The following is a 14368-nucleotide window of genomic DNA, read 5'->3' as shown; positions in this document are numbered from 1 at the left end:
AACCAGCCAGGACATGTTAGTGTATAACCAGCCAGGACATGTTACTGTATAACCAGCCAGGACATGTTACTGTATAACCAGCAAGGAAATGTTACCGTATAACCAGCCAGGACATGTTACTGTATAACCAGCCAGGACATGTTACTGTATAACCAGCCTGGACATTTTACTGTATAACCAGCCAGGACATGTTACTGTATAACCAGTCATAACATGTTACTGTATAACCAGCCAGGACATGTTACTGTATAATCAGCCAGGACATGTTACTGTGTAACCAGCCAGGACAGGTTACTGTATAACCAGCCAGGACATGTTACTGTATAACCAGCCAGGACATGTTACTGTATAACCAGCCAGGACATGTTCCTGTATAACCAGCCAGGACATGTTACTGTATAACCAGCCAAGACATGTTACTGTATAACCAGCCATGACATGTTACTGTATAACCAGTCATGACATGTTACTGTATAACCAGCCAGGGCATGCTACTGTATAACCAGCCATGACATGTTACTGTATAACCAGCCAGGACATGTTACTGTATAACCAGCCAGGACATGTTACTGTATAACCAGCCAGGATATGTTACTGTATAACCAGCCATGACATGTTACTGTATAACCAACCAGGGCCTGGTTTCCCAAAAGTATCTTCAGGCAAAGTCCATCGTTTCAATGATGTTCTAAGATTAACTTAGCCTTAATATGCTTTTGGAAAACTGTGCCCAGGTCTCTGTCACCAACTCTACAGCTGTACCTGTAGTTAGTACTACATCCACCCAGGTCTCTGTCACCAACACTACAGCTGTACTTGTAGTTAGTACTACATCCACCCAGGTCTCTGTCACCAACACTACAGCTGTACCTGTAGTTAGTACTACATCCACCCAGGTCTCTGTCACCAACACTACAGCTGTACCTGTAGTTAGTACAACATCCACCCAGGTCTCTGTCACCAACACTACAGCTGTACCTGTAGTTAGTACTACATCCACCCAGGTCTCTGTCACCAACACTACAGCTCTACCTGTAGTTAGTACTACATCCACCCAGGTCTATGTCACCAACACTACAGCTGTACCTGTAGTTAGTACTACATCCACCCAGGTCTCTGTCACCAACACTACAGCTGTACCTGTAGTTAGTACTACATCCACCCAGGTCTCTGTCACCAACTCTACAGCTGTACCTGTAGTTAGTACTACATCCACCCAGGTCTCTGTCACCAACTCTACAGCTGTACCTGTAGTTAGTACTACATCCACCCAGGTCTCTGTCACCAACACTACAGCTGTACCTGTAGTTAGAACTACATCCACCCAGGTCTCTGTCACCAACACTACAGCTGTACCTGTAGTTAGTACTACATCCACCCAGGTCTCTGTCACCAACACTACAGCTGTACCTGTAGTTAGTACTACATCCACCCAGGTCTCTGTCACCAACACTACAGCTGTACCTGTAGTTAGTACTGCATCCACCCAGGTCTCTGTCACCAACACTACAACTGTACCTGTAGTTAGTACTACATCCACCCAGGTCTCTGTCACCAACACTACATCTTTACCTGTAGTTAGTACTACATCCACCCAGGTCTCTGTCACCAACACTACAGCTGTACCTGTAGTTAGTACAACATCCACCCAGGTCTCTGTCACCAACACTACAGCTGTACCTGTAGTTAGTACTGCATCCACCCAGGTCTCTGTCACCAACACTACAGCTGTACCTGTAGTTAGTACTACATCCACCCAGGTCTCTGTCACCAACACTACAGCTGTACCTGTAGTTAGTACTACATCCACCCAGGTCTCTGTCACCAACTCTACAGCTGTACCTGTAGTTAGTACTACATCCACCCAGGTCTATGTCACCAACACTACAGCTGTACCTGTAGTTAGTACTACATCCACCCAGGTCTCTGTCACCAACACTACAGCTGTACCTGTAGTTAGTACTACATCCACCCAGGTCTCTGTCACCAACTCTACAGCTGTACCTGTAGTTAGTACTACATCCACCCAGGTCTCTGTCACCAACTCTACAGCTGTACCTGTAGTTAGTACTACATCCACCCAGGTCTCTGTCACCAACACTACAGCTGTACCTGTAGTTAGAACTACATCCACCCAGGTCTCTGTCACCAACACTACAGCTGTACCTGTAGTTAGTACTACATCCACCCAGGTCTCTGTCACCAACACTACAGCTGTACCTGTAGTGACTACTACATCCACCCAGGTCTCTGTCACCAACACTACAGCTGTACCTGTAGTTAGTACTACATCCACCCAGGTCTCTGTCACCAACACTACAGCTGTACCTGTAGTTAGTACTACATCCACCCAGGTCTCTGTCACCAACACTACAGCTGTACCTGTAGTTAGTACTACATCCACCCAGGTCTCTGTCACCAACACTACAGCTTTACCTGTAGTTAGTACTACATCCACCCAGGTCTCTGTCACCAACACTACAGCTGTACCTGTAGTTAGTACAACATCCACCCAGGTCTCTGTCACCAACACTACAGCTGTACCTGTAGTTAGTACTACATCCACCCAGGTCTCTGTCACCAACACTACAGCTGTACCTGTAGTTAGTACTACATCCACCCAGGTCTCTGTCACCAACAGTACAGCTGTACCTGTAGTTAGTACTACATCCACCCGGGTCTCTGTCACCAACACTACAGCTGTACCTGTAGTTAGTACTACATACACCCAGGTCTCTGTCACCAACACTACAGCTGTACCTGTAGTTAGTACTACATCCACCCAGGTCTCTGTCACCAACACTACAGCTGTACCTGTAGTTAGTACTACATCCACCCAGGTCTCTGTCAAACACTACAGCTGTACCTGTAGTTAGTACTGCATCCAACAGAGGGCCACCTTTGACTCTGTCCCTGTATTTAAAGATCTTTGTGATGCTTTCTCTCCTCCTGTGGAGTAGAGTAGAGCTATAGAGTTGTATAATAGTTAATGTAGGTAGATATCATGTGGAACAGTGGAGTCAGAGCAGAGAGAGTTGTGTCATTAGATGTAACCAGTATGTGTATGTTATGTTGTAGTGAAAGACAGGGTGGAAATGTATTTTTATCATAAAACATGTGAAGGCTTTTTATTCTTCTTTCTGTTCTCTTAAAACCGAAACTATGGAGATATTGTCAGAACTTCTGCTTTTTCATTCTGAGTAATTCTTCACAGTCAGCAAAGATAGAACAAAGACCCCTACATGGCCATCGGTGGCCGGTCACACGTCGGGGGGATGTTTCCCCTAGGTACAGATCTAGGATCAGGATTCCCTCCCCAATCTTAACCGTAACCATTAGTGGTGGAAATGTAAAACCAACCTAAGATCAGCATCTAGGAGCAACTTCCCCCCCACACCACCAGTCACAGAGTGAGAGCCATAATGTGCTCTCCATTTGAAGGCTGTGGGTGCTGTAAATTCAGTCAGGATATATGTAGTCTATATGTCAATTAACAGGATCCCAATTTACTTCATCACATCTAAAATTTGGACCCTGTGAATTCACACATACAACATATAGCATGATATACAGTCATTCAATGTAGTTAATTATCACACTAAGACTGGTGGGAGTCATATCATGTATTATATTATCAAACTAAGGCTTGTGGGAGTCATATCATGTATTATATTATCACACTAAGACTGGTGGGAGTCATATCATGTATTATATTATCAAACTAAGGCTGGTGAGAGTCATATCATGTATTATATTATCACACTAAGGCTGGTGGGAGTCATATCATGTATTATATTATCAAACTAAGGCTGGTGGGAGTCATATCATGTATTATATTATCACACTAAGGCTGGTGGGAGTCATATCATCTATTATATTATCAAACTAAGGCTGGTGGGAGTCATATCATGTATTATATTATCAAACTAAGGCTGGTGGGAGTCATATCATGTATTATATTATCAAACTAAGGCTGGTGGGAGTCAAATCATGTATTATATTATCAAACTAAGGCTGGTGGGAGTCATATCATGTATTATATTATCAAACTAAGACTGGTGGGAGTCATATCATGTATTATATTATCACACTAAGACTGGTGGGAGTCATATCATGTAGTATATTATCACACTAAGGCTGGTGGGAGTCATATCATGTAGTATATTATCAAACTAAGGCTGGTGGGAGTCATATCATGTATTATATTATCACACTAAGACTGGTGGGAGTCATATCATGTAGTATATTCTCACACTAAGGCTGGTGGGAGTCATATCATGTAGTATATTATCACACTAAGGCTGGTGGGAGTCATATCATGTAGTATATTATCAAACTAAGGCTGGTGGGAGTCATATCATGTATTATATCATCACACTAAGACTGGTGGGAGTCAAATCATGTATTATATTATCAAACTAAGGCTGGTGGGTGTCATATCATGTAGTATATTATCAAACTAAGACTGGTGGGAGTCATATCATGTAGTATATTATCACACTAAGGCTGGTGGGAGTCATATCATGTAGTATATTATCAAACTAAGGCTGGTGGGAGTCATATCGTGTATTATATTATCAAACTAAGGCTGGTGGGCGTCATATCATGTATTTTATTATCAAACTAAGGCTCATGGGAGTCATATCATGTATTATATTATCAAACTAAGGCTGGTGGGAGTAATATCTTGTATTATATTATCAAACTAAGGCTGGTGGGAGTCATATCTTGTATTATATTATCAAACTAAGGCTGGTGGGAATCATACCTTGTATTATATTATCACACTAAGGCTGGTGGAAGTCATGTGGTGACCGGTGTTGTGTTGATTTCACAATTTATTATCCACTGCGGTTGACTGACAAGGAGTTTCACTACCTAAAGTCACACAGACCCAGGACAGTGCAGGGAGAAGACACAGCTACAGACGTATATTAGAGTAGAGGTTAGAATTAGAAGTTACTGTATTTTACCACAAGTGTGTTAAGATGTCAGAGGGAGTCTATGAAATCCAAGATAGATTTGAAGACGATGAGCCTGATGCAATGAAGAACACAGACATTGATGGCCAATTATATTCCAACGTAATAGCCTTCAAGCCCAGTCCAAGAGATGGAGTTGTTGCTTCAGGTAAGATTGCACGAACACACACACACACACACACACACACACACACACACACAAAAATTACACACACACACACACACACATTAAACAGGTGAGATTACCCTGTAGTACTAGACCTGTATGTGTCCCGTTCCTGGATGATACAGTAGAACACATTACCAAAGATTTAGCTTTAATCATTTCTTATTCAGTACATTTTCAGTAGTGGAAGAGACCCTCTGGAGTTGCTGCAGTGTGTCTGGGGCTGCTGTGTGTCCTAATAATGTTTGACAGTCAGTGTTTGTTGTCAAGTTATATATTAGCACAATATCAAATGCTCATATTTGATTGTTGTTCCCCCATATGGGTCCCAAAATAGGGAAGTGAAGTGGATCTTTTCAGTCATTCAACCAGCTGTCACTCAAAATCTCCTCGACCAATCAGGTTCATGAAGAGAGAGGGCGGCAGGACATCTAGCAGTTAAGATCGCTAGGCCAGTAACGGAAAGGTTGCTGGTTCGAATTCCCCGAGCCGACTACGTGAAAAATCTGTCGATGTGCCCTTAAGCAAGGCACTTAAACATAATTGCTTTTGTAAGTCACTCTGGATAAGAGCGTCTGCTAAATTGGGGGGGCTGAGTGGCGCAGCAGTCTAAAGCACTGCATTGAAGTGCAAGAGCCGTCTCTACAGACCTGTGTTCAATCCTAGGCTGTTTAACCTTTCTGTGACCGGTGGCAGTATTGAATAGTTTGGATGAAAAACGTACCCAAATTAAACGGCCTACTACTCGGGCTCAGAACGTAGGATATGCATATTATGCTTTGTTTGAACTACTTATTGGAGGTCAGCCACCAACAACAGACTCTGTCAGACTCCCACACATGCACAGTACCTGCATCATGTGCCACTGCTGGGGGTGGGAGGCAGTGGATCAAACCATTGTGAGGCAAAGGGCGGGGGGTCGCAATCTTTTGAAACTTAAAAACACGCTATTACTGTTTGGGATAGGGGGCAGTATTTTCACGGCCGGATAAAAAACGTACCCGATTTAATCTGGTTATTACTCCTGCCCAGAAACTAGAATATGCATATAATTAGTAGATTTGGATAGAAAACACTCTGAAGTTTCTAAAACTGTTTGAATGATGTAGCTCAGTTGGTAGAGCATGGTGCTTGCAACGCCAGGGTTGTGGGTTCAATTCCCACGGCGGGCCAGTATGTAAAAATGTAATAAAAATGTATGCACTCTACTGTAAGTCGCTCTGGATAAGAGCGTCTGCTAAATGACTAAAAATGTTGTTTTTTTAATTACAGAACTCATATGGCAGGCAAAAACCTGAAAAACATCCAACCAGGAAGTTGGAAATCTGGTGCTTGTAGTCTTTTCAAGTCATTGCCTGTCTAACACACAGTGACTTAGGGTTAATTTTACACTTCCTAAGGCTTCCACTAGATGTCAACAGTCTTTAGAACCTAGTTTCAGGCTTTTGCTGTGAACACAGAGCGAACAAGAAGGCCGGGAATTTGGTGACATGAGTTCATTGGCGCGCATTTACATGATGAGGTTGCTATGTTCCATAACATTTTTCAAGACATTGGAATCGTCCGGTTGGAATATTATTGAAGTTTTAAGTTAAAAGGGCCCTAAAGATTGGTGCTAAACAACGTTTGATATGTTTCAACGAACGTAAATATAACTTTTTTTGTCGTGACATTTTGGCTGCGCTTCCTACATTTGGAGTAGCTTACTGAACGCGTAAACAACATAGAGGTATTTGGACATAAATTATGGACTTTATGGAACAAAACAACATTTATTTTGGACCTGGGATCCCTGGAAGTGCCTTCTGATGAAGATCATCAAAAGGTAAGTGAATATTTATAATGCTATTTATGATTTTAGATGACTCCAAAATGGCGGGTATCTGTATTGCTTGATGTCTTTTTCTGAGCGCCGTACTCAGATTATTGCAGTGTGCTTTCCCCGTGAAGCTTTTTTGAAATCTGTCACAGCGGTTGCATAAAGGAGATGTTCATCTATAATTCCTTGAATAACAGTTTAATAGTTTAATATTTTATCAACGTTTATGATGAGTATTTTTGTAAATTGTTGTGCTGATTCACCGCCAGTATTGGAGGCAAAATATTTTCTGAACATCACGCGTCAATGTAAAATGCTGTTTTTGGATATAAATATGAACTTTATCGAACAAAACACACATGTATTGTCTAACATTGAGTCCTAGGAGTGTCATCTGATGAAGATCGTCAAAGGTTAGTGATTAATTTTAGCTGAATTTATGGTTTTTGTGACCCCTCTCCTGCTTGGAAAATGGCTGTGTGGTTTTTCTTGTGTTATCACTGTCCTAACATAATCTAACTTTATGCTTTCGCCGTAAAGCCTTTTTGAAATCGGACAATGTGGTTACATTAAGGAGAAGTGTATCTTTAAAATAGTGTAAAGTAGTCGTATGTTTGAGAACTTTGAATTACGACATTTTGTTGTTTTGAATTTGGCGCTCTGATTTTTCACTGGCTGTTGAATAGTGTGAACCGTGGGTCTGATGGTAGCTTCCCACGTAGCCCTGAGAAGATAACAACCGACCATGATCGGTAGTCCCATAGGGCGGCACACAATTGGCCCAGTGTCGTCCGGGTTAGGGGAAGGTTTGAACGGGGTAAGCCGTCATTGTAAATAAGAACTTGTTCTTAACATACTTACCTAGTTAAATACATTTTTTAAATAAAAAACATTTTAAAAAATGACTAAAGGGTAAATGTAGAGGAGAGCCACGGTGGTTACTGTTGTCATCTCATCCTCACTGGTTAAGACTACACACCCTCAATATCCACTTGGAGCAGTTTATAGTGTCAAATCTATTGTATGGACATTATAATGACCCATGTTTGTAGTCCTGGACCTCCTGAACATGTTGATGTATATTTGGGAGTAAACAGAGGGTCCAAATCAGCAGAAAGGTGAAAGGAAGGTGGAGTTCTGGAAACTCCCTGAATTATCTTGGGGCTGTTACATATGATATTTAATATATGTTAACAGCTAGCCTTTGTTCTCCACTTCCCCTCTATGATCTATATCTTCCTGGTATGATAGTGTCCTGTCCATCATCACAAATAGCAAGTCCCATTCCCTGGGCAGGAGGACTGTGTTGAGATATACTCTGGACAAGGTGACCATGTAGAGACATGGAATGATTTATATTGTGCTGCAGAAAATGGTCTATCAATAACCATTGTAACAATCTCTCACACGCACACACACACATTCACATACACACACACACAAGCACGGACACAAGAAGGCAAACTTGTTATATTTTTTGTATTAGCATAGCAACAACTACACGTGTCTTATTTATGATACTTCCCTAGAGTTAACACCTACAGCAGTCACACAGACAGACACACAGATGACTCCGAGACGGAGATATCACTAGAAGCAGAGACTTAACGTATAGAGGGCTTGCAGTTGACGTACGACGCCTCCTGGTGGCCATGTTGGAAGACCACCACATTAATTCTAGAAGCAGAGACTTAATGTATAGTAGACCTACATAGAAAGAAAGACCCAGGCATTGTTAAAGGTGTCAAAGGTCATCTATGCTGAGCCAGATATGAACAAGAAGGTCAAGTTTGACAGAGTTGAGATGGAGGAGAGGATTGTGGATATCTACGTCAGTGAGAAGACAGCAGACACTGCTCCTAATAATGGACCAGGAGATCCGTACTCAGGTAATACACACTCAACCCTATTAGAGCAGAAGGTCCAAGGTCACCCCCCTAGGATTGTATTCTCCAATGAGTTTTGAGTAGGAGGGGAGGAGAGAAGATGTGAGGAGCAATTGAGGAAATATTAGTTGAGAAAGAGCCCATAGGTAAGTCTGTCATACCACTATTTCACCTCTATGGTGACTTCCTCTCTCACTTTAACCACTAGGTGGAATCATCACTTAACCTTTCAGCACTGTATTCCACCATCAACATGACAGAGAGAGAGGGGGGTGGAAGAGAGAGAGAGAGAGAGAGAGAGAGAGAGAGAGAGAGAGAGAGAGAGAGAGAGAGAGAGAGAGAGAGAGAGAGAGAGAGAGAACGTTGTCATGGTAGGTTGATTTTACATCACTTTCTCACAGATCCAGTTTTGATATTTTCCACAATTGTAATCATTCCATGTCTTTACAGGGTCATCTAGTCCTATGTTTTTACAGCATTAAAGACACTGTCAAAGATGAGCATACCATTATCAACACATTTTTTTTCTCTCTCTCTTTCCATTACATTTTTAAATGCAAATAGTACTTGGCTTCTATGATACATCTACAGTTCTCATGGAATGACATCCATGAGTCAAAACATATACTTTTAGGAACATGATTGGAAACTCTCTCTCTGTGTTTTTCTTGTAGTCTAGTAATTACTATGCTGATAAAGTCCGACAGTATGTACTGTAACTCACCACTGTGTATTTCCAACCTAGTCTCATTGCATTTTTTTATTATTCTGAACGTAAATCCGAGTCACTCCATTTAGTGTAATATGATAGGTTTCATATGACATATATCAATTTGTGGATGTCCATGATCCATTTTGTATGTTATAAATTACAATGTCTATGATGTTACGAATTACATTTTGTATGATATGTTACGAATTACAATTTGTATATGTTACGAATTTGCAAAAGGTACAATATGTTACGAATGTCCTAAACATATGTATTCTACTAACATTAGCTAGCTGGCTAACGTTAGCAAGGCTAGGAGATAACTGTAACTGGTCACTATATTTCCTGTTAATGTGTGAAGCTGTATCTTTAACAACCACAAGTCCCCCTCAACAGGAAGAGAGATGGGGTGAGAAAACATCACTTTAAAGTGTGATTGTTTCTCATTGATGCTATGTACAGTACCTGTGTCCACAGAGCCTGATAGCTCAGGGAAGAGATCCTCCAGAGTTGCTGCAGTGTGTCTGGGGCTGCTGTGTGTTCTCCTACTGGCTGGGATCATAGGCCTGTCTGTCTACTGTACGTCTTAAGTTACAATTCCTACAATTCACTAGCATTCACCTACAATTCACCAGATGATCTATTTTATTGATGCACTTTGTTGTTATAACAGATGATGGGGTCTCTAAGAGCTTCTTAGCCTATAAGACCAACTCATCTGCAGAGATAGAACAGCTACAGACCAGCTACAACAACCTGACTAAAGAGAGAGACCAGCTACAGACCAGTTACAACACCCTGACTAAAGAGAAAGACCAGCTACAGACCAGTTACAACACCCTGACTAAAGAGAGAGACCAGCTACAGACCAGTTACAACACCATGACTAAAGAGAGAGACCAGCTACAGACCAGTTACAACAACCTGACTAAAGAGAGAGCCAACCTACAGACTGAGAGAGATTTTCTTAGCAGGTGGCTTACCAATCTCGGTGAGTAAACCTACAGTAATAAATTATCATTAACAATACACAACTGATCATGAGTCTGTGTTCTTTCATTAAGTGTCCAGTGTGATAAATTGAAGGAAATTTGTATTTTCATCATTATTTTCAAACCTGTCTTGAAGGCTGGCAGAAGTTTGAATCCAGTTGGTACTTCCTGTCAACTGAGTCTAAAACCTGGAAGGAGAGCAGAGAGGACTGTCTGAAGAGAGGAGCAGACCTGGTGATCATAAACAGTGATATGGAACAGGTGAGAGGGAGAGGGAGAGGGTGTGCAGGGGGTAGATATGATCAAACATAAACATCTGTTTATTTATCTTTCTCAACAACAGACATTTCTCTTCAACCTCAAGAAGAGAGTCTGGATTGGTCTGACTGACTCTGTTAATGAGGGGACCTGGAAATGGGTGGACGGCACCCCACTGACCACAGGGTGAGAGATGATAACTAATCTGTCAATAAGGCTCCTTTCAACCTTTTTCTATGCAGGTTACTGATATTGATGATAGCAGTCAACACAGTTAACTATCAGATGACAAATGTCTACATATTATTTAGTATTATGATGTTATAACTGTGATGTCTTATTGTTGTTAATCCTGTAGGTACTTGTATTAACAAGGTAGGTACTGGTATTAACCATGATATCTGACTGTTGTTAACCCTGTAGGTACTGGTATTAACCATGATATCTGACTGTTGTTAACCCTGTAGGTACTGGTATTAACAATGATATCTGACTGTTGTTAACCCTGTAGGTACTGGTATTAACCATGATATCTGACTGTTTTTAACCCTGTAGGTACTGGTATTAACCATGATATCTGACTGTTGTTAACCCTGTAGGTACTGGTATTAATCATGATATCTGACTGTTTTTAACCCTGTAGGTACTGGTATTAACCGTGATATCTGACTGTTTTTAACCCTGTAGGTACTGGTATTAACCGTGATATCTGACTGTTTTTAACCCTGTAGGTACTGGTATTAACCATGATATCTGACTTTTTTAACCCTGTAGGTACTGGTATGCCAAACAGCCTGATAATGCAGGTCCTAATGGGGACGAGGACTGTGCTGAGATACACAAAAATCAGAGTCCTCTAAAGGCATGGAATGACATGTCATGTGGCAGCAAACTCAACTGGGTTTGTGAGAAAGTGTTTTAAAATCACCATGGCAACATGCTGTAACACATACAGTAGACTACAGTGCACAGAACTTCCTCCTCTGTCTCTGTCTCTCTCTCTCTTTGTCTCAAACTCATGCACACAAATGTTGTATTTGTTTGTATTAATATATTAATAAAAGTCCTACTTGTTTCCTGATATTGTAGCTTCCTGTTTACCAGAGACAACATGAAGATAGTACATCAGACTCTGCTATATGGGTCTCAAAAGAGGGAAGTGAAGTTGTTATTTTCAGTTGTTCAACCAGCTGTCACTCAAAACCTCCTCCACTAATCAGGTTCATTAAGAGAGAACAGAGCTGCGTCCGTTTCTGTCGCCATCTCCTCCTCATTGGTTAAGACTACCCACCCTCAATATCCACTTGGAGCAGTTTGTAGTGTCAAATCTATTGTATGGACATTGTAATGACCCATGTTTGTAGTCCTGGACCTCCTGAACATGTTGATGTATATTTGGGAGTAAACAGAGGGTCCAAATCAGCAGAAAAGTGAAAGGAAGGGGGAGTTCTGGAAACTCTCTGAATTATCTTGGGGCTGTTTCATATGATATTTAATATATGTTAGCAGCTAGCCTTTGTTCTCCACTTCCCCTCTATATCTTCCTGGTATGATAGTGTCCTGTCCATCATCACAAATAGCAAATCCCATTCCCTGGGCAGGAGGACTGTGTTGAGATATACTCTGGACAAGATGACCATGTAGAGACATGGAATGATTTATATTGTGCTGCAGAAAATATTTTAACAATAACCACTGAAACAATCTCTCACATGCGCACTTGCACACAGGTACGCACACAAGTATGCAAACTTGTTATATTTTTTGTATTAGCATAGACACAACTACCCATGTCATCATGTTGATACTTCCCTAGAGTTAAAACCTACAGCAGTCCCACAGACAGAGACACACAGATCACTCAGAGACAGAGATATCACAAGAAGCAGAGACTTAATGTATAGTTTACCTGCATAGAAAGAAAGACCCAGGCATTGTTAAAGATGTCAAAGGTCATCTATGCTGAACCAGATATGAACAAATCTGATTTTGGTGAAGGCTAAACTTGCCGGGTGTCTAAATAGCTAGCCCGTGATGGCTGGGCTATGTACTTAGAATATTGCAAAATGTGCTTTCACCAAAAAGCTATTTTAAAATCGGACATATCGAGTGCATAGAGGAGTTCTGTATCTATAATTCTTAAAATAATTGTTATGCTTTTTGTGAACGTTTATCGTGAGTAATTTAGTAAATTGTTAGTAAATTCCCCGGAAGTTTGCTAGTTCGCTAGTTCTGAACGTCACATGCTAATGTAAAAAGCTGTTTTTTGATATAAATATGAACTTGATTGAACAAAACATGCATGTATTGTATAACATAATGTCCTAGGTATGTCATCTGATGAAGATCATCAAAGGTTAGTGCTGCATTTAGCTGTCTTCTGGGTTTTTGTGACATTATATGCTAGCTTGAAAAATGGGTGTCTGATTATTTCTGGCTGGGTACTCTGCTGACATAATCTAATGTTTTGCTTTCGCTGCAAAGCCTTTTTGAAATCGGACAGTGTGGTTAGATAAAGGAGAGTCTTGTCTTTAAAATGCTGTGAAATAGTCATATGTTTGAAAAATTGAAGTTTTTGTATTTTTGAGGAATTTGTCATTCGCGCCACGCCTATCATTGGATATTGGAGCAGGTGTTCCGCTAGCGGAACGTCTAGATGTAATGGTGTAAAATAGTCATATGTTTGAAAAATGTAAGTTTTGGGATTTTTTAGGAATTTGTAATTCGAGCCACGCCTATCATTGGATATTGGAGCAGGTGTTCCTCTAGCGGAACGTCTAGATGTAAGAGGTTTAACCCATCAGAGTCTAAGCCCCATTTTAGTCCCCTTCAACGTAGAAACGGCCAACAAAAATGGAGGAACCTTTACCGTCCAAGCCACCAACAATCGCAGATTCACTTCTTCCTTCCCTGCCATCATCTCCATGGTGACTGGGGGCGGTGGGGCCAACGGTACGGTGAGCCTCATGGCGCCCACCAGCACCTCGTCAGGAACAGATGTTACCCTGTCCGTTGTCAGTAAAGTAAAGGTCTTGTTTCAAAACTCTACAATGGCATCCCTTTCTCATATCCTCTCTCCCTCACAGTCACTGATTTGAAAGGAATTGGTTGCTGTAAGATACCAGTTGTTTTCAGCTACATTAGCTCTCTCTCTCTCTATCCCCTCTTCCCTCTTCCTCCCTTCTTCTTCCCTCCCTTCCTCCCTCCAGGTGACAGATTTTACCACTCCCCACAACGGGCTACCAGGCATCTCCTCCAAGGGGCCAGGGATCGATTGCTCCTACAGTTTTGTTTCGGTACTGCAGTTAAACGGATGCCCGGCCCCATAAAACATCTCCCACACACGGCCACACAGACAATTCAGATTAGAAAATGACCTAATAAGACTCTTTAGTCATCACCTTTGCGCAGAAAAAACATCCATTGTATCATTCAAATAATTGTCGCTGAGGCCGATTATTCATCCAATGTCTGCCATGTTTTTGGATGACGTCGTTGCTGCTTGCGCTGCTCCCTGTGCACACTGAGTGCTTGTGCGCATGTGATGTTGGGC

The 14368-nt window shown here is 41.5% G+C and overlaps 1 protein-coding gene across 1 annotated transcript in view; it reads left to right on the top strand.

Annotated features, from left to right (window-relative positions):
* Positions 1–4871: 4871 nt before the first annotated feature.
* The window catches only part of LOC106602216 (uncharacterized), a 57454-nt gene continuing 47957 nt past the window's right edge, over positions 4872–14368 (top strand). Inside the window, exons 1-8 of the mRNA XM_045722616.1 lie at positions 4872–5130; positions 10028–10144; positions 10239–10556; positions 10694–10818; positions 10901–11001; positions 11590–11734; positions 13620–13829; positions 14025–14111. Of these exons, the coding sequence (XP_045578572.1) occupies positions 4989–5130; positions 10028–10144; positions 10239–10556; positions 10694–10818; positions 10901–11001; positions 11590–11734; positions 13620–13829; positions 14025–14111 (1245 nt within the window). The 5' untranslated portion in view covers positions 4872–4988. The remainder of the gene's footprint in view (positions 5131–10027; positions 10145–10238; positions 10557–10693; positions 10819–10900; positions 11002–11589; positions 11735–13619; positions 13830–14024; positions 14112–14368) is intronic.

This window comes from Salmo salar, chromosome ssa08 (assembly GCF_905237065.1).
Source record: "Salmo salar chromosome ssa08, Ssal_v3.1, whole genome shotgun sequence".
Lineage (NCBI taxonomy): Eukaryota > Metazoa > Chordata > Actinopteri > Salmoniformes > Salmonidae > Salmo > Salmo salar.
Note: the sequence above shows the minus strand (reverse complement) of the source record. Positions and strands in the feature narration are given on the sequence as shown.